Source organism: Salvelinus namaycush, chromosome 4 (genome assembly GCF_016432855.1).
Source record: "Salvelinus namaycush isolate Seneca chromosome 4, SaNama_1.0, whole genome shotgun sequence".
Taxonomy (NCBI): domain Eukaryota; kingdom Metazoa; phylum Chordata; class Actinopteri; order Salmoniformes; family Salmonidae; genus Salvelinus; species Salvelinus namaycush.
In genome coordinates, this window is record NC_052310.1 from 14,974,406 (window position 1) to 14,999,435 (window position 25,030).

At 41.5% G+C, this 25,030-nt stretch overlaps 2 protein-coding genes across 3 annotated transcripts in view; both read right to left on the bottom strand.

Moving 5' to 3' along the window:
• The window catches only part of LOC120046194 (unconventional myosin-Id-like), a 111,298-nt gene extending 92,358 nt beyond the window's left edge, over positions 1-18,940 (bottom strand). Inside the window, exon 1 of one of the 2 annotated variants that reach the window (XM_038991222.1) lies at positions 18,423-18,940. In XM_038991222.1, coding sequence (XP_038847150.1) covers positions 18,423-18,517 — 95 coding nt within the window. In that variant the 5' untranslated portion in view covers positions 18,518-18,940. Of the gene's footprint in view, positions 1-10,430; positions 10,641-18,422 lie in introns of those variants that run through there. The other variant, XM_038991223.1, reaches the window with a different exon arrangement.
• Positions 18,941-20,242: 1,302 nt separating this feature from the next.
• Positions 20,243-22,144, bottom strand: LOC120045460. The gene is made up of 5 exons (XM_038990346.1): positions 22,085-22,144; positions 21,942-21,981; positions 21,226-21,678; positions 20,895-20,987; positions 20,243-20,805 (listed from the first exon to the last, which is right to left on the bottom strand). The coding sequence occupies exons 1-5, from the start codon at positions 22,142-22,144 to the stop codon at positions 20,396-20,398; spliced, it is 1,056 nt and encodes a 351-aa protein (XP_038846274.1). The 3' UTR covers positions 20,243-20,395.
• Between the last annotated feature and the right edge of the window lie 2,886 nt (positions 22,145-25,030).

The window sequence follows — 25,030 nt, forward strand, 5'->3', positions numbered from 1 at the left end:
GTTTGCACTTTAGCATGTTGGCCAGTCCATTTACCTATTTAAATTCACAGCCAACCAGCTGATGGGAGGATGACGACGGGCCGCTGGAGAGAAAGAGAAGGCCATCCAAACTGACTCAGACGTTACTCAGCAGGCTATTTCAGGAAAGCACTGAGATTTCTGTCAGGGGTAAAAAAAAAGAGGGCAGGAAAAAGCACCAAAACAGACAGAGGGAGTGAGGGAGACAACGAGAGAGGGAAGGGAGAAGTTAGGGTAGAAATATGAGAGCATACTTAGCTACCGTATAGAGTATAGAGATAGAGGGAGCGTAGGATAGATATAAAGCGAAAGAAAGGAAAAGAGAGAGCAAGAGAGAAAGAGAGAGTGTCTAGGTGGGCATTCAAAAGGTGTGTGAAGTGAGTCATGCTGGGGCTGTGATCTGATCTCAGACCTGGCTGTGAAAGCCAGATCCCGCACAGTGCCTTAGGGCACAGAGCCAACAGGTGGACAAGGGAACAAAAGATCTAGAGAATGACATCACCCAGCCACTACACCCACACAGTTTGACTGACACACACACACACACACACACACACACACACACACACACACACACACACACACACACACACACACACACACACACACACACACACACACACACACACACACACACACACACACACACACACACACACACACACACACACAAAAAAGGTCCAATGCAGCCATTTTTATCTCAATATCAAATGTAACCCGTTTCAAGAAGCTAGGCTTATGTCGCAAGTCACTATTTCACAGGAGAGGCATTTGATTTGCTTAATTTTTTAAACATATTTATCAAAATGCGTTTTTTTGGCAGAAATGCCTTCTGGAACATATGAACTTTCATGACCCTTTTATAACAAACTTGTATGCCATCTGCAAATACGAATGAAATTGTTAAATTACGAGCCTAGTTGGTTTAGAACCTTCTCGCTAGCCATGATTGGCTGAGATAATGGATGGGCTAGACATCTGTAACATGTCTATAACATGAGCTGCTCAGTATGTGTAGATAATCCTTGCTACAGCGGCTTTTATAAAATATATAATGTTAGCCATGTAGAACTGCAAAAGTGTTGTTACTGCGCTCAACAACATTGCTGCCCAGAATTTAGCAGGCGCTATCGACAAAGATCAATGGGAAACAGTTGTGATGGACTACTTTCTGCACACGGTCAGTGTGAACCGGAGTGACTTGATTCAACAACGGGTCAAACAAGCTGTAGCTAGCTACAAACTAAACTGAAAAAACACTCTGCCGTGAAGCGTTCATCCATGTATACGGGTAAGTCTACCTTTTCAGATATTATACTTGTATTTTTTTTATGTATACCCCTTTTTCTCCGCAATTTCCTGGTATCCAATTGGTAATTACAATCTTGTCCCATTGCTGCAACTCCCGTACGGACTCTGGAGAGGTGAAGGTCAAGAGCCGTGCGTCCTCCGAAACACAACCCAGCCAAGCCGCACTGCTTCTTGACACAATGCTCGCTTAACCCGGAAGCCAGCCGCACCAATGTGTCAGAAGAAACACTGTGCACCTGGTGACCGTGTCAGGGTGCATTGCGCCCGGCCTGAGTCGCTAGTGCGCGATGGGACAAGAACATCCCTGCCGGCCAAACCCTCCTCTAAACCGGACGACGCTGGGCCAATTTTGCGCCGCCCCATGGGTCTCCCGGTCGCGGCCGGCTGCGACAGGATCTCTAGTGGCACAGCTAGCACCGCGATGCAGTGCCTTAGACCACTGCGCCACTCGGGAGGCCGATATTATACGTTTCTAATTTAGTCAGAAAGTCGTTATCATTGCAAGTTAAAGTGTACTGTTCTCTAGCTAGTGAACGTTAGCTTGCTGGCTCGCTAATGTTATGTGTATGATCTGTCTAACTACATGTCCAAACAAAAGGTTGATGATTACATTACCCATTAAGTTAGCCAGGTGTGTCTGGGGGTGATTACGGCCATCTATTGTATTTCATGATTGGTCTTATTGGTTTAGACAATAGTGACCCATCCCAGCTAGATGTGACTGGGGGGTGGTTAAAGCATTTCTTTCACATGACCCATCAATTTAGACAAGTGTGTCCCGTTAACAGTTGATCACTTGTGATCGGAAAAAAACGATAGTGTTTTATTATGTCTAAATAGTCGTTGGTTAAATACCTCCATGCACGTTCTCACTGCAAGAAAGATGCAGATTAGAAGCAGCATGCAGAGGGGTGGGTTTGTGTGTCTCTGTGTCCTCAACTTGCAGTGGGCAGCCAAGTTCTGTCACTCAGTCAGAATGTGCATTAGCAGTTCATATTTTTTCCCTACCCTTGCCCCACTTGTTAGATATTATGCACATTGATAGCTTGATAGCAAACGTCCTCATCGTGTGATTTATCATTGTAGCAGTAAAGCAGCAATCTAAATGATCAGACCGAAAACATGAAAGGAAATGTGATCAAGTGAAATTATAAAGCGAGTGGACAGAAAAATAGAGCTTCACTCTATGCAATTAGAGCAGCAGGATCAACGTTCAGCCCGCCCTTATCTTTATAGACAGGCAAACTAGCCAGTTGAGTTATTTAGACCACGCACATGACTGACTCAAAGACAGTTCAGTATGGTTTAGAAACTGTCACTGACACATGAGAAACATGCTTGCTGGCACCCGAAAAACTTTTTTCCAATCAGATAATTACAAAAAAATACTTTACAAGAAATTACAAGAAAATTGTCCATATCTGTTATGATACTCGTTTTGTCCGACTACTCGGCACACCCTTAGTGTCTGGGTAAGCATCATCTAATAATTATAATATATTTTAGCTGGAGACTTTCTATTTTTGCATGTGACAAATAAACTTAGATTTTATTTGATATAGTGTGTGTTTACCATCTACTCATTGGTTTTTAGGAACATACAACCCACGTGGGTGATTGAAAGATGAACTGAGGTCCACACTCCGGTCGGTTGTAGTAATGCACCGTAAAGTTGGTTGCCAACTGTCATATAAAGTCCAAAGAAGAAAAAGAAACCTGAAGGAAGGAGGAGAGATGAGAAACAAATTCAGTTTACCGTTTTATCTGTGGATTATTTGTCAGAGTAGTGGACCTTGTCCATTTCAGGTAAAATAACCCAATGTTTATATCCCAGGACAAATTAGCTAGCAACAGCAAGCTAGCTAGCCAATTGCCATAAATATTTCATGCTTTTTGACCTGTCCCCAAATTAATATAATTGGTTCAGAGTTTGTTTTGATATTTAAACCTGTGTGTCCTGATTGCTTCTGGTGTGGGTGAACAAAATCAATGCATGCAGGGGCGTCTGGTTTGGTCAGCTTGTAAGGCTTAATAGGGTGTGAACGACACTGAATAGGTGTAGACAAAGAGCTCTCCAGTTGGTGTACCAAAACATTCAAAGGCCATTTTCTCAAAAGTGGGGTTACAAGTTTATCAACATTCAAAGCAAAATTACTTTCCCAGTGTTCCTTAACTGCAGTGTATGATATACCATTTTGCAGCTCTGAGTCTCTATTTTATGCAATGTAAAAAACAGCACTTCAAAATGTTGTTACATAAGACCGAATCGAGGAGATGGGTCACAAATCATTTCTGGGTAACAAGGACGTTATTGTGGTTGTTTTCAATTACAATGGTCAAAAAGAAACAGTTTCTCCAGGAAGAATTTTGCTAGGACTGTCTGGGAGTGGTCTGAGTGGGGAGGGGGAAAATAAAAAATAGCTGTTATTGGCAGAGAGTTTAGGAACTATTTCTTATTGGTCTATTAACAAATTTACTGCCTTGTGATGTCACCAGGTAGGCTTAAACTCCATTCCACTAAAACAGGCTGAAATTTCATGCAGTCTTTTCAAACAGCTTATCACCATTTTCAAAATTTCCTGATATTATTCCAACCTCTTAGTGTGGAGATACACTATATATGCAAAAGTATGTGGACACCCCTTCAAATGAGTGGATTTGGCTATTTCAGCCACACCAGTTGCTGACAGGTGTATAAAATCGAGCACACAGCCATGCAATCTCCATAGACAAACATTGGCAACATGACACCGTCACAGGATGCCACTTTTCCAACAAGTCAGTTCGTAACATTTCTGCCCTGCTAAAGCTGCCCCGGTCAACTGTCTGTGGTGTTATTGTGAAGTGGAAACGTCTAGGAGCAACAACAGCGCAGACTCGAAGTGGTAGGCCACACAAGCTCACAGAACGGGACCGCTGAGGGCTGAAGCGCATAAAAATCATCTGTCCTTGGTTGCAACACTCACTACCGAGTTCCAAACTGCATCTGGAAGCAACATCAGCACAATTTTATTTAACTGACTTGCCTAGGTAATTAAAGGTTAAGAACAAACTCTTATTTACAATGACGACATAGGAACAGTGGGTTAACTGCCTTGTTCAGAGACAGAATGACTGATTTTTACCTTGTCAGCTCGGGGATTCGATCTATCAACCTTTCGGTTACTGGCCCAACGCTCTAACCACTAGGCTACCCTGCCGCCCTGCTCAAACAATAACTGTTTGTCGGGAGCTTCATGAAATGGGTTTCCATGGCCGAGTAGCCGCACACAAGCCTAAGATCACCATGCACAATGCCACGCGTTGGCTAGAGTGGTGTAAAGCTCACTGCCATTGGAGCCTGGAGCAGTGGAAACACCTTCTCTGGAGTGATGAATCATGCTTCACCATCTGGCACCCCGACAGACGAATCTGGGTTTGGCGGATGCCAAGAGAACGCTACCTGCCCCAATGCAACCAACTGTCATGTTTGGTGGAGGATAAATAATGGTCTGTGGTTATTTTTCATGTTTCGGGCTAGGCCCCTTAGTTCCAGTGAAGGGAAATCTTAACGCTACAGCATACAATAACATTCTAGACGATTCTGTGCTTCCAACTTTGTGGCAACAGTTTGGGGAAGGCCCTCTCCTTTTTCAGCATGACAATGCCCCTGTGCACAAAGTGAGGTTCATACATAAATGGTTTGTCGAGATCGGTGTGGAAGAACTTGACTGTCCTGCACAGAGCCCTGACCTCAACCCCATCGAACACCTTTGGAATGAATTGCAAGCTTAATCGCCCAACATTTGTGCCTGACCTCACTAATGCTTTTGTGGCTGAATGGAAGCAAGTCCCCGCAGCAATGTTCCAACATCTAGTGGAAAGCCTTCCAAAAAGTGTAGAGGCTGTTGTAGCAGCAAAGGGGGGACCAACTCCATATTAATGCCCATGATTTTGGTATGAGACGTTCAACGAGCACATGTCCACATACTTTTGGTCAGTGTGTGTGTGTATATATATATATAAAAACACACAGAAAAATCACGTTTTTGACTGCACTGGGCCTTTAAGGGATTTTTGGATGACAAGACAAGGGATTCATGACAAACACCTTACTCATTCATTACAGAAACGGAGAGTTAATCACATGAATGCAACATGCGTCATGTCTGTAAGTAAATTGGTTTCTGGGAAATTACAGCAGAAAGTTAATGTAGTGGAGGATGTGCTTCACCTCGTTAAACCCAGACAGCCTTAATGGGAAACCTAATCTGATTGAATCTATCAAGATTGAATCAAGGTCTTCCCAGAGCTAGGATAGATTGCCCTGTGCAGTGAGCATATGCCAGACAGAACTGTCTACTGAATGAGTAGCACACATTCCATACATAAGATGGGTAACTTACTGTATGACCATACTGTACTATAGGCTAATATCAAGAATGTGGACAACATAATGCAGGCAGGCCCGGAGGAAGGTAAATTGCAAGGGGAAAAGAGAGAGAAAAGTGGAGAAAAGCAATAAACCCTATATGAGGGATATGAAAAGAGAAATCGAGAAAGAGAGAGTGGAAGAGGGGAGGCAATAGGAGGACCACAAACATGTTGCTGGACGACCAGCGTCCGGCTGCCAACGCACACAGTCCACAAATGAGACCCGGCGAAGGGGGGGGGATTCCAAAAGTACGGCCCTGTTTATGCAAAGGCGGTAATGTGTTTCTGATTACAGGGGGTTGTATGTAAATTATTGTGGAGACACAGGCCTTTTCATTGCTGGAGAGCAAAAGAGAAGGAAGTAGCCATTTTTCAGAAATTATGGTCTATATTAGTGAAATTATTATTTTTGTCAATATTATATTGATATTTGACTCTAGCGTTTGCTAGTGCTAGTTGGCTGTACCTGCGCTAATACTCCGGTATTTTTCATCCTATTCATGGATTGCATGTTTCGTCACAATATTGTTTTGGACTGGTGCCTGACTGAGCATTCTACTCAATACATCATCAATGAGCGCTGATGAAGATTTCATCAAACGTGCATTACAGTGACTTGGAAATACAATGACATTCAAAAGGAGGCAAATAATTAGTAAGAAAAACCTTTTGTCATTATTTTGATGTCACCAGATTGACTTTAGATGCAGTATAACGTTTGGGATAGAGGTGAGGATTTTAGCTAGCTAACATTAGCATTGCTAGCTATTTTTGACTAAATTTGCATTGACATCTGTCTAAAGTAAATTTGACGACATGATAATGCTGGCAAAGTTGTTTCCTATTAAATATTTTACTACTTTAGCAATGTCATTGTATTTACAGGCACTATAGTGTGATTTAGATTAAATAGTAGTTAACCTCCCTCCAGAATGACTGAGTTTATCACCACTTTGGCGCACGCCGATAGAGGGAGGCTTGAGAACATTCATGACAATAGCATGACGCGACCGAGTGACGAAGGGAGAACAAACTATTCATAGGTTGGACATCTTTTTGAATCTGCAATATGTAACTCTTTGGGCAACCTGACCAAATTCATATAGAAATATGAGTTATAGATCTGTCATTGAAAGCAAGTCTAAGATGCGGTATATCGTTTCTATGTGCGCTATTTCTATGCTTTCCGTTCTTAAGTTTCGTTTTTGCCTCTTACTTTCGGTTTTGTACACTAGCTTCAAAACACCTGAAAATACAATATTTTTGTTTATGGAAAATATATTTCACAGCGGTTTAGATGGTACAATCATTCTCTAAACTATGCTTGCTTATTTTGTCACATAAACTGAAATGTCACATAAATGTCACATAAACTGAATACTTTGAGCAACCAGGAAATGGCGGATAGATTTCTGCTTAGTGCATCTTAATAGTGAGCCAACATGTTTATAGCACTTTTATTTCCATGACTGAGCAAACCTAATTTTCTCATGCTCTCTCCTCCCTCTGCAGCAGACATATAGTGAGCAATATGTTTGGAACATCAAATCGCAGTATCAAATCGCAATACATGTGGAATCTTGAGAATCGCAATACATATCGTATCGGCACCTAAGTATTGTGACAATATCGTATTGTGAGGTCCCTGGCAATTCCCAGCCCTGCTGTATTTGTGCTGGTCCTAACTTTTTCATTATTAACAAATAATTATCTTGGCAAGAGAGAAGGCTTGTGCCAGGTTGTAGTGAATACTGAGGTACTGAACCAGCAAAAGTCAGGGAAATAGGTAGGGGGAGTACTGTATAATAGGCTAGGGAGGGGTCTAAAATACTGTCTCAAATGGTGCTGAAAAAAAGAGGGAGTACTCAGAGTAGTCTAGTTCAGAAACCTGGATGAATACAGTTTGCTGCCGATTTCATCAGATTAGTGTGCAGCTACTATCCTGTTTGATTTGATTTTGATTTGGCAATGATCTTGCGGGGGGTGACATTGTCAAAGTCTCCTTCTAGTCAACTGTTTTCATTGACATCCATTCACCTTCACTGTGCAAGATGAACTTTCAGCTGGGCAAAGGCAAGTGAGAAGCAGAAAAACAGGACGATTTCTGAATCTATTAATAGCGACTGCCACTCAGGGAAAAATCTTTAATAGGAGGGTTTGGGATCAAACATGTGGCGTGTTATCGGCCATTTTAATTTTAGCTCCAGGGTTAAGCAGTGTCTGTCAGGACAATGTGTTCTCCTTTAGTTTGTTTTTGTCAGGGGAAGAACTAAGGCTAACAATTTGTAAGATCTGGCACAAGAATGGCCCTTGGCCAAGTGCTACCATACTGTATTAACTCCAATGGAGTGAAGGAAATGTGATGAAAGAAATTCCACAAATGTTCTTGTCTTTTTAATGTGTTTAAGCCAATCAATTGTGTTGTGACAAGGTAGGGGTGGTATACAGAAGATAGCCCTATTTGGTAAAAAACCAAGTCCATATTATGCAAAGAACAGCTCAAGTAAGCAAAGAGAAACAACAGTCCACCGTGAAGCATGGAGGAGGAGGTGTGATGGTACATTGCTGGTGACACTGTCTGTGATTTATTTAGAATTCAAGGCACACTTAACCAGCATGGCTACCACAGCATTCTGCAGCGATACGCCATCCCATCTGGTTTGCACTTAGTGGGACTATCATTTGTTTTTTAACAGGACACTGACCCAACAAACCTCCAGGCTGTGTAAGGGCTATTTGACCAAGAAGAAGAGTGATGGAGTGCTGCATCAGATGACCTAGTCTCCACAATCAATCGACCTCAACCCAATTGAGATGGTTTGGGATGAGTTGGACCACAGAGTGAAGGAAAAGCAGCCAACAAGTGCTCAGTATATGTGGGAACTCCTTCAAGAAGGTTGGAAAAGCTGGTTGAGAGAATTCCAAAAGTATGCAAAGCTATCATCAAGGCAAAGGGTGGCTAATTTGAAGAATCTCAAATATAAAATATATTTTGATTTGTTTAACAGTTTTTTTGTTATTCATTTTACCTTTATTTAACTAGGCAAGTCAGTTAAGAACAAATTCTTAATGACGGCCTAGGAACAGTGGGTTAACTGCCTTGATCAGGGGCAGAATGACCGATTCTTTTACTTTGTCAGCTCGGGGATTCGATCTTGCAAACTTTCGGTTACTAGTCCAACGCTCTAACCACTAAACTACCTGCCACCCCATGATTACCAATAACACATGATTACATATATGTTATTTCATAGTTTTGATGTCTTCACTATTATTCTACAATGTAGAAAATAGTGAAAAGAAAATAAAAACCCTTGAAGATTGACTGGTACTGTATATAAACGCAACATGTAAAGTGTTGGTCCCATGTTTCATGAGCTGAAATAAAAGATCCCAGAAATCATCCAAACCATTTCTCCTTTGCCAAGATAATCCATCCACCTAACAGGTGTGGCATATCAAGTAGCTGATTAAACAGCATGACCATTACAGGTGCACCTTGTGCTGGGGACAATAAAAGGCCACTCTAAAATGTGCAGTTTTGTCACACAACACAATGCCACAGATGTCTCAAGTTGAGGTAGCATGCAATTGGCATGCTGACGCTTCGAACACACCGACTGCGTCATTGCGTTTCGATACACCAGAAGTACATTCATTTCCAATGGAACGCTGCATTTGCCTTGCAGCATTGCGTTGCAGAGGCAGTTGCAGTGCGTTCTGTGTGGTGCATACGTTCGATAAATCGAACGTATGCATCAAATTGTATGAGTGGACTTGACAGAAAGTAGCAAAATATGAATGTAGATTTTTTTTTTGCACACATTCAGTAAAAATTTGGGATTACATAAAAACAGTTTGATTGCATAATTTCTTTACATTTTTTATTTATTTATTTGCCAAGTATATTATTTATTCGATGACATCCTCAAATTAATTGTGAGAGCCTATAATATAATTTCCCTCAAATGCAGTTTTGGAGCGAAATGCAATAATAAATAGTCAAGATAGGCAGAGTAGGCTCTTTCAACAATGAGACCAACGTTGAGGAAGGTGGTCTTGATCGCGCTGTTGGGCCGGGACCAGCCCCGCCGAAAGCTAGCTAACGCTAACTAGCCACATCTAGCACAAGCTCACTACTAAACTGACCTGGCAATCCTACTATCGTGGACACTTGTCTCCAAGCAGCATTTTTTGTGTTTATGTCCCTGTAGCTGTCAGCAGTTGTGTCAAAAAGACACGGTTTTGAGGATACTGCGAAAATGATTCTCTCCTCCCTGTGTCCAACCGCATGCGACCATTTGCAAAAGGTACCTGCATCAGTATAGTTGCCTAGCTGCGCAAAATGTTATGCAGCAGTGATGCAATGACGCAGTCGGTGTGTTCGAAGCGTGACCGCAGGAATGTCCACCAGAGCTGTTGCCAGAGAATTGAATGAATTAAACTGCCTCCATCGTTTTAGAGAATTTGTCAGGCATAAGCTACGGACAACGAACACAATTGCAGTTTATCGATGGCAATTGGAATGCAGAGATACTGTGACGAGATCCTGAGGCCCATTATCGTGCCATTTATCTGCCACCATCACATGTTTTAGCATGATAATGCACGGCCCCATGTCGCAAGGATCTGCACACAATTCCTGGAAGCTGAAAATGGCCCAGTTCTTCCATGGCCTGCATACTCACCAGACATGTCACCCGTTGAGCATGTTCAGGACGCTCTGGTTAGACGTGAACAACAGCCAGTTCCCACCAATATCCAGAAACTTCGCAGTCATTGAAGAGGAGTGGTACAACATTCCACAGGCCACAATCAACTCGATCGATCAACTCTATTGGAAGGAGATGTGTCGTGCTGCATGAGGCAAATGGTGATCACACCAGATACTGACTGGTTTTCTGATCTACACACCTACTTTTTTTAAGGTATCTGTGACCAACAACTGCATATCTGTATTCCAATCATGTGAAATCCATAGATTAGGGACTCATTTATTTATTTCAATTGACTGATTTCCTTATGAACTGTAACTCAGGAAAATCTTTGAAATTGTTGCAGGTTGAGTTTATATTTTTGTTCAGTGTATATTAGACCGATACTGTATAACAGGAAGAGGAATCAGAACCTTCGACCTCTCGTCTGCTTCTGCTCACTGCACCTGAACTGTGGAGAGACTTTGATCCCTGTGTTTGCTCTGCAGGGAGGGAGTTGGGTTGCTATGTTCGGTGTGTCGCACCTATTCGACGATTAAATCTGCTGTTACGGCAACAAATTAACACGCCTGAAATGGGAGAAGCTGCCAGGCCCTATTTGTCCAGCACTTTCATAGTGGTTAAAGGAGAAGTTAGCTTTTTTTACAACCAAATCTGAATGTTTATGTAAATAGCATGTTATAGAAGGGTCCAGACACTTGCGATTTTACTTCTTGAGAAACTTACCCCAACCAGCAATTCACTTCCTCATCCTTGTTGTGCAGTACAGGGGCTCTGAACAAGCTTGAACAAATGCACCAAAAACACCCAAATACGTCTTTTTAGAAATGGAAACACTCAGTATAGTGATGCAGGTGTTTCCAGCCGGTGTATTCTATTTTGTGTGACTCGAGCGGTTTCCCCTATCCAGCTGTTCCATTCTCCACGTAGCCTGCTGCTAGAATGAACAGTCACTCGAGTTGCAACAAAATGGAATATGTTGCAGATAAAATTCAGAATGACAATTACATGTGTACAACATCTAAAGACCTGCATCACTATACTGAGAGCATTTCGAAAAGGACTTATTTTAGTATTTTTGGAGCATGTGTTCATGTTTTTCAGAACCCTCGTACTGCACAACGAGGATGAGAAAGTGAATCGCAGGTTGGGCTAAGTTTCTGAAAAACAAGTGAAATTGCTAAAAAAGTATCTGGACCCATCTATAAAATAGAGATTAGGTTGTAAAAAAAGAAGCACAATACTCCTTTAAATCCGTAGGATACACTGCAGATACTGGGTTACAGTGAGGCTCAATGGTAGACCAGACACACACAAACTCAATTTCGCAGAGTATGCCTTTCCTAGCCAGAGTGGACTCTAACAACTCTCCCTGAGGAATTGGGAGGTGCTTTCATGCAGATACAGTCCCACTCTGAGCAGGAAGTGGAGCGCCAGTTCTGTGTACTGTACATGAGCCTATTCCTCATGTCATCTGAGTGTTATTATTTTAAGCTTGTCATCATAACTTCAGTAGGACTTTAAATCTCAAGACATTGTGCCCTGTCAGATAGTTTCAGCCAATATTCAGGCTTCGAGAGAACAGAAAACAATGAAATGTGAGGCCAAAGAAAGGGAAATGTCAATGGGAAAAGGCAGCTTTCCTTTGCCTTCCTCCAGACGCCATATTTTTGTCTCCTTCCTTTTCCAATCCCCCGAACCCCTCTTAGGAGTTCAAAGATCAAACCAATTGAAACGACGATAGACACAGAAGAGTAGCTTTGTATACTACACAAAAAAAGAATACTGTAGTCCCTAAGTCATGATGTCCCCAACATCTTCATGTTTTGATTAGATGTAAAGGCATTATCTCTTGGCTGGCAAAAGAAACCTGTATCCTAATCTAACCAACCCAACTACAGTAGTGTTGATGGGCAGGGTCACTATAAGGCTAGTTGTAACTATTTTTCTCATTAATAAAATAATTAAAGTACACATTTTCGAATAAATGTCTCAATTTGGTATTTATTAGGATCCCCATTAGCCACTGCAAACGCATCAGCTACTTAGGGTCCACATAAAACAGTACAGAACATTTTTAGTCAAGGCCTGAAATACAGTGCATTCGGAAAGTATTCAGACCTTCACTTTTCCCACATTTTGTTACAGCCTCATTCTAAAATGTATTAAATTGTCCCCCCCCCCCCCTCAATCTACACACAATACCCCATAATGACAAAGCGAAAACAGGTTTAAACATTTTTGCCAATGTATTAAAAATGTAACTGAAGTATCACTTTACTCAGTACTTTGTTGAAGCACCTTTGGCAGCGATTACAGCATTGAGTCTTCTTGAGTATGAGGCTACAAGCTTGGCACAGCTTTATTTGGGGAGTTTCTCCCATTCTTCTCTGCAGATCCTCTCAAGCTCTGTCAGGTTGGATGGGGAGCGTCGCTGCACAGCTAGTTTCAGGTCTCTCCAGAGATGTTCGATCGAGTTTAATTCCGGGCTCTGGCTGGGCTACTCAAAGATATTCAGAGACTTGTCCCGAAGCCCCTCCTGCGTTGTCTTGGCTGTGTGCTTAGGGTCGTTGTCCTGTTGGAAGGTGAACCTTTGCCCCCAGTCTGTGGCCCTGAGCGCTCTATAGCAGATTTTCATCAAGGACCTCTCTGTACTTAGCTCTGTTCATCTTTCCCTCAATCCTGACTAGTCTCCCAGTCCCTGAAAATCATCCCCACAGGATGATGCTTCCACTACACTTGACTGTAGGGATGGGGCCAGGTTTCTTCCAGATGTGACGCTTGGCATTCAGGCCAAAGAGTTCGATCTTGGTTTCATCAGACTAGAGAATCTTGTTTCTCATGGTCTGAGAGTCTTTAGGTGCCTTTTGGCAAACTCCAGACGGGATGTCATGTGCCATTTACTGAGGAGTGGCTTCCATCTGGCCACTCTACAATAAAGGCCTGATTTGTGGAGTGCTGCAGAGATGGTTGTCCTTCTGGAAGGTTCTCTCATTGCCACAGAGGAACTCTGGAGCTATGTCAGAGTGACCATCAGGTTCTTGGTCACCTCCCTGACCAAGGCCCTTCTCGCCCGATTACTCAGTTTGGCTGGGCGGCCAGCTCTAGGAAGAGTGTTGGTGGTTCCAAACTGCTTCCTTTTAAGAATGATGGAGGCCACTGTCTTCTTGGGGTCCTTCAATGCTGCAGGAATGTTGTTGTACCCCTCCCCAGATCTGTGCCTGCACACAATCCTGTCTAAGCGCTCTAAGGACAATTCCTTATACCTCATGGCTTAGTTTCTGCTCTGATACTCACAGACAATGGTGGGACCTTGTATAGACAGGTGTGTGCCTTTCCAAATCATATCCAATCAATTGAATTAGCCACAGGTGGACTCAAGGATGATCAATGGAAACAGGATGCACCGGAGCTCAATTTCGAGTCTCATAGCAAAGGATCTGAATACGTATCTAAATGAGGTATTTATTTAAAAAAATATATATATACACATTTGGGGAAAAAAAATATATATGTTTTCGCTTTGTCATTATGGGGTATTGTGTGTAGATTGATGAAGGATTTTTATTTATTTTTTATTTTAGAATAAGGCTGTAACGTAACAAAATGTGGAAAAAGTCAAGGGGTGTGAATACTTTTCGAATGCACTGTACATTTAAAACGTCACACATTGCCTACATATCAGTACATATACACAATATATTGGTCGAATACATAGTACAGTGGAAATTACAAAAGAAGATAAATAAAATGGCTGTGTCTCTTCACAGTCCCCTTTGTGCAGTAAGGTGTTCTTTTATCTGTTTTTTTAAACTGGTTTTATTGCTAGCTTGAGTTACCTGGGGTGGCAGAGAGTTCCATGTAGTCATGGCTCTATTTAATACTGTGCATTTCACAACCTCTGTTCTGGACCTGGGAACTGTGAAGAGGCCTCTGGTTGCATGTCTTGTGTTGTACCAATGAGTGGCCGAACTGTGTGCCAACTGCACAAAGACCAATAGCGATGCAGTCAATCTCTCCTCAACTTTGAGCCAGGAGAGACTGACATATAAACATAGAAAGGCAAGATCTAGAACGAGGATGGAGGTTTGGGCATCAGTGAAAGAAGAGAACATTTTTAGCTACTGACAAGTAGAGTGGTTATCAACTATTTCATCTGCAGTATGTGGGATGCCCGTTTTGGAAGAATAAAAAAAAAAAAACGAATTGTTTTGGAAATGGTAGCGGTTTGCCAAAAAAGTACCCTGCAGACCCAGCAACAGACAAAACAACACTGCCAAAGTGCCATATAAAGACAAACAGTGAACAGTGATAACATTGTGCTCCAAAGAAGAGTATTTGGTGTACACCCATAAGGAGGTTCCAGAATCAGACATGAGGAAAGAAACTTCTTTGAGACTACCACCATTCCTTTACAGTTTCCACCATTGTTAGATTGGATCACAATGGTTTATTTGCTCAGTTCCAATGTGCTGCAGAGGCTTCATATCTGCTGACTGGTCCATTAAAGCAAATTCCCAAGACCTTTACTGGAGTTTCACTGTTTTCATATGGAACGTTTCCAAAGAGATTGGGCATCTGTTGGGGTTATATTTAGGAAGTTCCTTGGCACTGTGCTCCCTGAGGCCAGACTGCTCAACATTCAGTCAAACAAAGTAAATGTGAACTGGACAAGCACTCTGGCCAAAAGAAGACGAAAACTAAGCAGGCTACTCCACATAATTTATCATATAGTCACTAGGGGATAGATTCTGATTAGCGACTCAACATGGCTATCATGGGCTGACCGCAAAATACACCCCCGAGAGCCATGATGGCATTGAAAGTGGATATTTGGGAAATTTCACACCTTAAAATAGCTATTGAAGGAGGCAAATAGATGCCTCATGTACTCTGTCGGTGTATCCCTTCTCCAAGTGTTTCTCTACGCCTCCTTCACCCTGCTGCACACAGGCACGCTCACACACAGGATGAGAAGGGACAGGAGGAGGAAGTGCTCCTGGTCGGTCACACCCTCTGCAAATAACAATTTGCACACATCCTCTCCACTCTGGCTTGTCCAGCTGGAGGGAAAACAAACAGTAGGTCCAGGGAGAGCTAGGAAAATGATGCATGCAGATCCTGCTGCCTGGCTATTAAATGCAAACAGCTACGTTATAAACTGGATGCTTATCAGGATAGAAACACCAATAAAATCTAATAATTGTGAGGACAGCTTTAGACGTGTGTCTGTGAAAAGACTCGTACTGTACTACATGGTCTGTCTGTGGTCTGTCAAAAAGTTCCCAAATCCACTTTCTCTGAGGTATTCAACTCTGACCCTACAAGGTCCAGAGCCTGCTGGTTTTCTACCTGATAATTGCACACACCTGGTGTCCCAGGTCTAAATCAGTCCCTGATTAGAGGGGAACAATGAAAAAACACAGTGGTACTGGCTTCTAGGTCCAGAGTTTAGTCGGAAGGAACTTTCTCCACTCAGTTACAACCAGGGCTCGCCAACCCTGCTCTTGGAGAGCTCCCATCCTGTAGATTTTCGCTCCAACCCTAATCTAGCACCCCTGATTCTAATAATTGAGAAGATTAATCAGGTTCGTTACAACTGGGGTTGGAGTGAAAACCTACAGATGGGTAGGACTCCAAGAACAGGTTTGGAGACCCCTGGGTAAAACAAATGACTTGGCACCAACGTTACGTATGATAAAGATAATTTCAGACATATAAGATGTAGGCCTATGTCTGTTTACACATGCATTCAATAACAGAGCTGCATGTTTCCCATTTCCATGCATGGATTACAAACAGCGGTTTGTATACATACTATAGTTCAGATAGCAAGAGAATATTGACTGGGTTGAGGCCCATTAAAGGATGACAAGTTATATGGATGTTTATTTGTGCAGAAACAACCATTGGAGAGGCCGCCTAGAAAGGCAGGTCTTTTGGTAAGCTATATAACTGATCTTCAGGAAACTAGATCCTCAAGTCTGGTTCTCTGCCATTGTCATGTTTATAACACAGGAGGCTGTTGAGTGGAGAACGGCTCATAATAATGGCCGGAACGGAGCAAATGGAATGGTATACACCTGGAAACCATGTGTTTGATGTATTTGATACCATTCCACTCATTCTGCTCCAGCCATTACCACGAGCCCATTCTCCCTGATTAAGGTGCCACCAACCTCCTGTGGTCTATAATGTTCCAAATATTTAGAGGTTATTTCCATAAAAGTCTCAAACGTGGTTACGTTAAGCGAGTATGCTAAAGTTCAGCTCGTCGCCATTACCTGCAGTAATTCGAACAGGTCAAGGTGTTGACATCTTTCATTGACATCAGCAATAAGGAAGTGTGACTTGCACTTTGATGTAGGCTAGAGGTGCTTAGGAAAACAGACTTCAATATTGTTCCAACTAATTTCATTGCATTATCAGAACAGAAAATGATTTGAGAATTCTACTAGAATCATCTCTGTCCATATTCAAGTCAAACAGGAGTAGGCTACTACAATGAGCATTACATAAAAAGGACTCCCATCCACAAGTCCCCACCCTGAAAATCGATGGTGTCAGAAACCACATGCAAACTTGCATGCAGCTACAGCAGAGGACAGGTACACAGGGCCAGGGCAGTGAGTGACTGAATCTTTCCCACATTCACTTTCTCAAACATACCATGCTTCGTTGGCATCATCCCACAAACCACTCATGATGCAAAAATAGCCTTGGACAATCTGTGTGTTCGAATGACGCTTTTCATTGGGAGCACCGTGATTTCCTTGGGTGGAGCCCCATTCACACACAGCATGGCTCATATAATTACCAGTCTGACAAAGACAACATCTCTGAGGAATGCTGTGTTAGGACAGAATAGGGTCCAAGAGGAAACTATGAAAACTTCCTCATGTTTTGTCTGCATACATGATTTTTTTTTAAATCATGTATGCAGACAAAACATGAGGAAGTTTTCACATGATAGGTCAATTCCTGTAGTAAAGGCCAAGTAATAGAACTGCTTTTCCGTGTTTCATCCGTCAAATGACACTGAATAACTGGGACATCTATAGCTAGGTTTGCATCCAATTTGCGACAGATTTTCATACGAATATTTAAAAAATCTGCATAAAACAATATGAGCATTTTCCCCGTCAGCGATCACGCGGACTTTTTTCTGTTAAAAGTATGTGGGTGATGACGTGATGCGCATAAAAAGTACTTTTGCCGTTAAATTCCCATGTACCGAATTAAAAATACAAGTTCAATTGGTTTCCATCGCATTTTCAACTCTACTGATGGTTTTGTCACAAAAACTGTTGCGTTATATAGCAAATGTGCCCACGCTGGTCTAGGTACATGCGCTCTAGCCAACTACTCGCAGATACAGTGCGGGTAGGGTACCTACATTATGAGATTATTATGGAGAAAAGCAATATTATTTCACTTTATCAAACGGCAAAAACAATTTCATGTTTTCACCAGCCTGCTCGTGGCTTCTTTTTCATCAGGTTATAATTCATCCGCATGGAATGGTTGGATGGAAACGTGGCTAGTGATAAACAAATGTTGCTCTGCAAGATGTGCACTCCATAATTGAATGGGAATTCCATTCATATTACTCTGAGAGAGTCATTAAATAGTAGCCTCGGCTAAGGCACTGGCAGTCTGGCACAGCCAACTAAAAATAAACAAATCTGACAATTATATTGTGTGGTGTAGGAATGTAGCACTGCAACTCTGACCTGTCAAAATGAACAGCAAGCACTCCTGCTGCACCTGTGGTGCTTGAAAACAACTCATACATTAGTCAGTCCTATACACATAGTGACCTAATTGAACGAACAAAAACATATAATTATTTAGGCTTAGTACTATAAAAAGCGTCCATCAGACAAGGAAACATGGCTTTCCTGAACCAGCAGGCTACGTCTCGCCTCATTGGGGTGAACGAACGTGGTGGACGCCACTGCCTACCTGAGCTTGAGGTTAGCCATGAATTCCTCCAAAGAAACATTGTCCAGAAGAACAAAGTCAGCCTTTCCAAACTCCAGACTCTCGTGTTCTGCCATGTTGTATTTTGGTTTTTTAAAAATCGGTTCAGAAGAAAATACTTTTTTGTAAAAGACAACTTCACTGTTTTGAAGTGGTCCTCCGCGACACCAGGTACACAATGGCGAGCTGGTCAGTGCACCTATTCAAGCTCCAAATGGTCGAGGAGCATTGTCTTCATTCAAGTAACGTTAGTCAACAGTACAAGTGATACGATGTTATTTTTTACTCATTTTGAATGAGCTGCAAAAAATTAAGGAAACGATACAAAACAGCCAAACTTATAGTAAAACGTATCTAATTATTTGTTCTCAATACAACGGACGGTTTCAAATAGGAATGGTTAGTTCAGAATATGCTTTCATATCCAGACACTTGTTGCATTCGCCGAAAAGGTATTGTCCGGACTCCCGTTACACTAAACGCCTATCAAAAGAGCCCTTTCCTTGAATTTCTCGTCTCGACTCTATACAGACGAGTAGAATCCTACCCGCCTCGCAACGCTCCACCCCCTGGTCAGAAGTGTTGGTCTAAACTTGTCATGTGTACATTTTGAAAACAGTACAATTCCCATGACAACTGAAAAGTTAGTCAGCTAGTCATTTTGACAAGTTCTTCAAATCCAATTCAGTATGCTTAGTCAGGGCCTCAAATGATTCCCAATAATTATGCCATATAAGGAAACATTCATAGCTCACAATTTATGTGCAGACTAATCTAAATAGCAGGCCTAAAAGAAACACCTGAAACTAGATCCCCAACATTCTGGTCTTGACAAGAATAAAAAATAATAAAAAAAAAACTGTTGGGGAAGGTTCTCTGCACTGTTCAAACAATCCAGTAAATGTGAAGGAGTTAAGATGGAGTGTGGCGTTTGCATGTGACTATTCCTCTTTTGTTTGTTGATATTTGTAAATTTAAAAAACAAACCATTTTTTTTTTTTTAAAGATAGAGTGTGGCCTTGTTAACTTCCAAAGGTGGAAGTTGCATCACAGGTGCTCTCTTCCATTTCCCCTGAAAATCGGAGCTTCCGGTTGTCAACAACTCAGCCTAGCTACATGCAGGCCTGCCATTTGACTTTGGGTAGTTTTTGTATGTCAAAAATAATAGGATGTAAAAAATAAATAACTTTTTTTTTTTCAAGACAGCCTGTAAATTTTTGGCTCAACTCAACTCCCTGTTACAGAATTTGTACCATTGACTGACCATATGGATGATGATGAACATATGACAAAAACACTCTCAGCACGTTTAGTTTCTTGGAATTAGGCCTACTGAACACTGGCAAAATAAACTCAACATATAGGTTCATGACTGACAGTCTATATCACTGATGCTGCTGTAATCTGTCTACTAATTACAATTGTATGCCCTAGTATGCCATCTTGTGTTTGAGAGAGGTAGGCTCTTATTTTAGAATATCTTATTACTGTACTGTAATTGTATTAAAATACAAAAGGCCTATTTAATGATATAGAGTATCAACTAACACAGCATTTTACTCTGAAAACGTCATGGGCGGGAAATATTTTTCTTACTGGTGCCTTTTGCGAATGTCAGCAAAATATGGAAATTAAATGTCAAACAATCTGAGAATTACATTAAGACTGCCTAATTTCAACTCTTGAGAATCTAAATTGTTTTCATTTTGAATTAAAGCAAACTTTCACTTACTACAGAAGCAACATACAGTATTTATTTTAAGCCAAATGATTGATGTCCATGCATCTGACTGTAAGTTGCTCTGGACAAGAGTGTAGACTATGCTAAATGACCAAAATAAATAATTCAATGTTAGAAGAAGTGTTTAACTGCAACGCTGTTTTGACAGAAACACCATTAAATCTGTAAATAAGAATCATATACTAAATGCAAACAGACACATATTGGCTTTAGTCTACCTCTTCGACTGAACAAGCAGTGACCCACCAAATGTGATGGTATTGGATGAATCAGTGGCCCAAGAGCTACCACAGTCTTGGGTCACATACACCAGGGACCCTCTGCGCAGAAAGGTCATATAAGTGGACAGATTACCCACAGTGGACGGACTACTGATTTTGGTGTGAGAGACAGCCACCCAGTAACCATTGATCACCAACCATAGGTCTGTCTTGACACCATGTTTCCCACTCTGTGTGGAGAAGAAGAACTGGTAGACTCCTTTGACAGGAGCCTGGAACACCCCGGTCCTCCGGTTGAAGGCTCGCCCAACGTTCACAAGGACAGTCCTGTACTTGATGCGGTTCACCTTGCCTGAGATGGGCCCGGGATAGGAGGCAAAGAAGTGGACTTTTCTCTTCAGGGCTGGAGGAGAGGAAATGACCAGAGATCAGCATGGACATTTGGAAATTTATTTTGATTGTGTTAATTCAAAATGTTTTATGACTACTCACGTCTTGGCTTCTTCTTACACCTCCAGTTTATATTGTCTCGACTTACACAGGTCTCGCTTTTCCTGCACTTTCCACACACAATGGTGTTGATATCTGACAGGGGGGGGGGGGGGGGGGGGGGAGTGTCACATGTTCAAATTGTAAAACACTCATAAACTACCACAATGGGAGTTCTAGCTATACATATTGTGTCCGTTTCCCAGACACAAATTATAGCCTAGTCCTGCCCTAAAAGTCGTTTTTAAATGGTGAATCTCGATTGAAAATGCTTTTAGTCTAGGACTACACTTAGTCTGTGTCTGGGAAACTGGCTCACAAAGACCAATCTTACCTGCACAGTAGGCCAGGTGACATGTCGTCGGTTTGGTTAACTTATAGACGTAATAATTGCCCTGGCACTTCTTCACTTTGATGGGTGTGGACTTGAAAGCGCAGCAGTTCTTGTTCCAGTGGCCGCAGACCTTGCGGGTGACGATCCCTTCCCTCCTCTTCGGGTGAGGCCCGGCCAGCCACAGGGGGGCGTGGGTGCCACACTTGTTCATGGGCACACACCTCTCGGGCATCTGCAGACTGTTGCCCTTGTAGAACAGGCGGTACCAGCCTCGCCACTTGACGTTGCAGTCACACATCTTGTTCTTGATGCTGGTGTTAGTGGCCCTCCAGGGCTGGTCCAGGACGGTGTAGCGGAAGCAGGGATCAAAGGGTCGCGTGGAGTCTTCTTCCTCTGATGACCGCACAATGTCCTCCTCTCCATGGTTTGGGGGGTAAACAAGAGAAGTGCTGCCTACCAGAGATATCACATAGACAGAGACCAGACAGGAAAGGAACAATAGACCAGTTATGCTCACACTAAAGCTAGTCACATGGATATCTTGTCAAGCATTATAATGATGATCAAATTTTACTTATCAACAATAATGAAATCTACTGCAGTAAATGTCAGACAGGTATACTACATAACAAGCTGCACAAATTATCTTCATAAAAAAGTTATAGAAATGTAATTGTGTGTAAAGGACTAATAATCATATAATTTCATTCACTGACCTATTTCTGTTGTAGTCTCATTCTTAGAGCTTGTCAGCATCTGTGGAAGAATAAACAGAAACAAAAAGTCTAATCTGCCTGTTTAAAGAAGCACAAAATCATATCACAAAAGACAGATCTTAATTAAGTGGAAAATCCCTTACCTGATTCAGGGCCTCCAGCTGTTGCCTGATATTTGTTTGTTCACATTTGAAGTGTTCCATTTCCTGAATAGATTTTTTATATTTTTTATATATGACAATAACCAATGAATAACTAATGAATCTTGTTACGCAGCATTATTGTTAGGGGCAAGTAAAGATTGATTCTTAGACTACATCATAGCAAGAAATTCTAAAACATGTAATTTAAGTTTTAAAAATTGCATTACCTTGTAGACAGCAGCAAGTTGCATCACCAGAGGTTGATCCTCAAACTTCCAAATCTTAAACCCAACCTGGAAGATTAAGATTTAAAACAAAATGTTATTCATTCGGCAAACCTTTGGAAGTTTTATAGCAGTGTGCCAATCTCATTATTAGGCAGGGTTTGGAACTTCCATCTGATGTAAACAACATTGGGAAGAACGTATTTAATACATAATGTATGATTTCTATATTCCAAATCTCCATCTGCTCTGCTTTTGAACATCACTCTGAGTAGTTGATACTCACAGAACTGGCATTCCCTACCGAGCCCACTGTGTAGGATGATAGCATAGCAAAGAACACAGCCACAGCTAACGCAATCATCTGGGGAAAACAGTGACAAATCAATTATATAAGATAGTACTATTTCAATTATTATACATTTCTAAGATAATTTTTAGATATTGTGCTATTCCCAAATGAATGTTCTGGTAATTACATATTAATTAGAAGAGGAGCGTGATCAGATATAAGGTATTTCGTTTTAAATTATGCTGGCTAAATATTCTTACCTGGAAACACTGCATCTCAAAGTCAATGATGAGGGACCCTGTAGATTAGAATACCAAAGTTAGGGAAACTATAAGGGCTGTCAAATCCCTCTGTCAAATGTGTTGAATCAGCACATATCAGCGTCATGAAGCAAATGATTCATGTAATGCACCTAAAGGATTTGAAATGGTACCAACGGTACAGGAACTGATATTTGTCTTTAAATAATATAACCCTACAAAGCACTTGAAATTTAAAAACGTGTCCCCACCTGTTAGGTCAGCATCTTGAAAATCCGTCCGCAGATGGACTTATATACCCATGTACATGGACTAATGTCACAACAAAAAAAAGAGAAGTTAAGGACTTCAGTTAAACAGCATTTTACCCACTCAGTAAGTTTAGGTGTTACTTTTCACAGACAAGATGCAGACGTGTACATGAAATGATCTTACTATCAGCAGTTTTGGATGCAGTGTGGTCAACAATGGCCCAGGGAAAAAGTTGTTGGCTATACATATTCATGAACTGCATTTTGACTTTTCATGGGTCAAAATGGGTCCTCATCGGGGTACAAAATCAGGGGTGAATTGGGCAAGAAACTTTCAGTGTTGATTATATCAAACAACCAGGACAGTTTAAACTTATTCTAATGGGTCTGATTTAAAATGGAATCAGAACAAAACAGATACTAAGTGGTAGATCAATATAATAGATCAATATAGCCAAGAATATGCTGTCCATTAAATAAAATGAACCCGATACACTGATCTGAAAGGTAAAATCAGAAATGGCTCTTCAAATGAAAAGGTTCCCTGTCAAGTAGTTTTCATCTGTTTGATTTAGGTTGAGGCATGTTGCTTGTGTAAGCAGCTAATGGGGCAATGCATGGGAAAACCACATGCAAGATATGATTGGTTGGAGTCATGGGTGTGCATAATGTTTTTTCAGCATCAGCAAAACTAAGATTGGTGACATAGTATGCAGTATGAATCTAAAAACACTACCTGCATTTTCCATTCAATCATTTGTGGGCTAAACCTAGAATTGAAAAACAATGATACTTGAAACATTGATTGGATTAACATGTGAAAATGTTGAATACGTAGTACTACTTCACGTTTCCTCTGTATTGAAAATGTCCAGTTTTTACATGCGTAAATGTCAGCAATGCACTCAGCACTGTAATAACCGAGAAAATAGGTCCTATTCTAGACTGAGAGGTGCAGGCATTTTTACATTTTAAATGTAATTTATTTTGCAGATGCAAAATATCCAGAGCGACTTACAGTAGTGAGTGCATACATTTTCCTACTTGTTTGTTCTGGTCTCCCTAGGGAATAGAACCCACCACCCTGGCATTGCAAGTGCCATGCTCTACCAACCGAGCCACATGGGACCCAGCCACTGAGGAATAAAGAACTGGAGACTACGTCCAAGATGTCCAACCGTTGATTTCAACATGATCTACTCTTGCGATCGATGGACCGTCTATATCCAGGTTGCATTCAGTTTAGACGGCCCAACTTCACACTCAGTGCACACAGGGAGCAGCGCAAGCAGCGATAACTTCATCACGTTGTCCAAAAACATGGTAGACATTGGATGAATATAAAATGTTAATATCTTCGGCTGTTAGTGATGGGGAAAAAAATAGGCCTCATCGACATTTATTTTAATAATTCAAAGGATGTTTTGTACACAAAGATGATGACTAAAGTGTCTTATTAGGAATTTTCAAATCTGACTTCTCTATTCGGCTGTCTATGGAAATTGGCTTTATGGGCCCGGCTTCAATTAAACTGCAGTACTAAAGCAAGACTGTAGGAGCAGTCCAAACCGTCCTTCTAGACCGGAACCCTGGCCCCTTGTGGCCGGTCGTCACTTTTTACCACAGCCACAAAGTCATAAACCCTGCCTATTTAGACAATTTAACTTCTTAAAACGTGATTGTAAATGTAACCCTAACCACACTGCTAACCCTAACTTTGAATTAAGATCAAAAAGCTCATTTTTGTTATCATGAATTTTTACAATATAGCTGTGGCTGTGCTATCTAGTGGAAACCCTTGGGTGCAGCTGCATAATGATGCTTGAGGGCTGTGCCAACACTGCAGTATCAAAGATACCCCAATAGGGGTAGTAGCAATACAGCTTTACTGTACATATCAAATATGCATCCTCCTTTGG

Coding starts and splice junctions, on each gene's coding strand:
- LOC120045460 (XM_038990346.1), bottom strand. CDS start 22,144: ATGGAACACTTCAAATGTGAACAAACAAATATCAGGCAACAGCTGGAG. Junction 20,988..21,225: donor TCACCTGGCCTACTGTGCAG/GTAAGATTGGTC, acceptor CCCCCCTGTCAG/ATATCAACACCATTGTGTGT. Junction 20,806..20,894: donor GTGTAAGAAGAAGCCAAGAC/GTGAGTAGTCAT, acceptor CCTCTCCTCCAG/CCCTGAAGAGAAAAGTCCAC.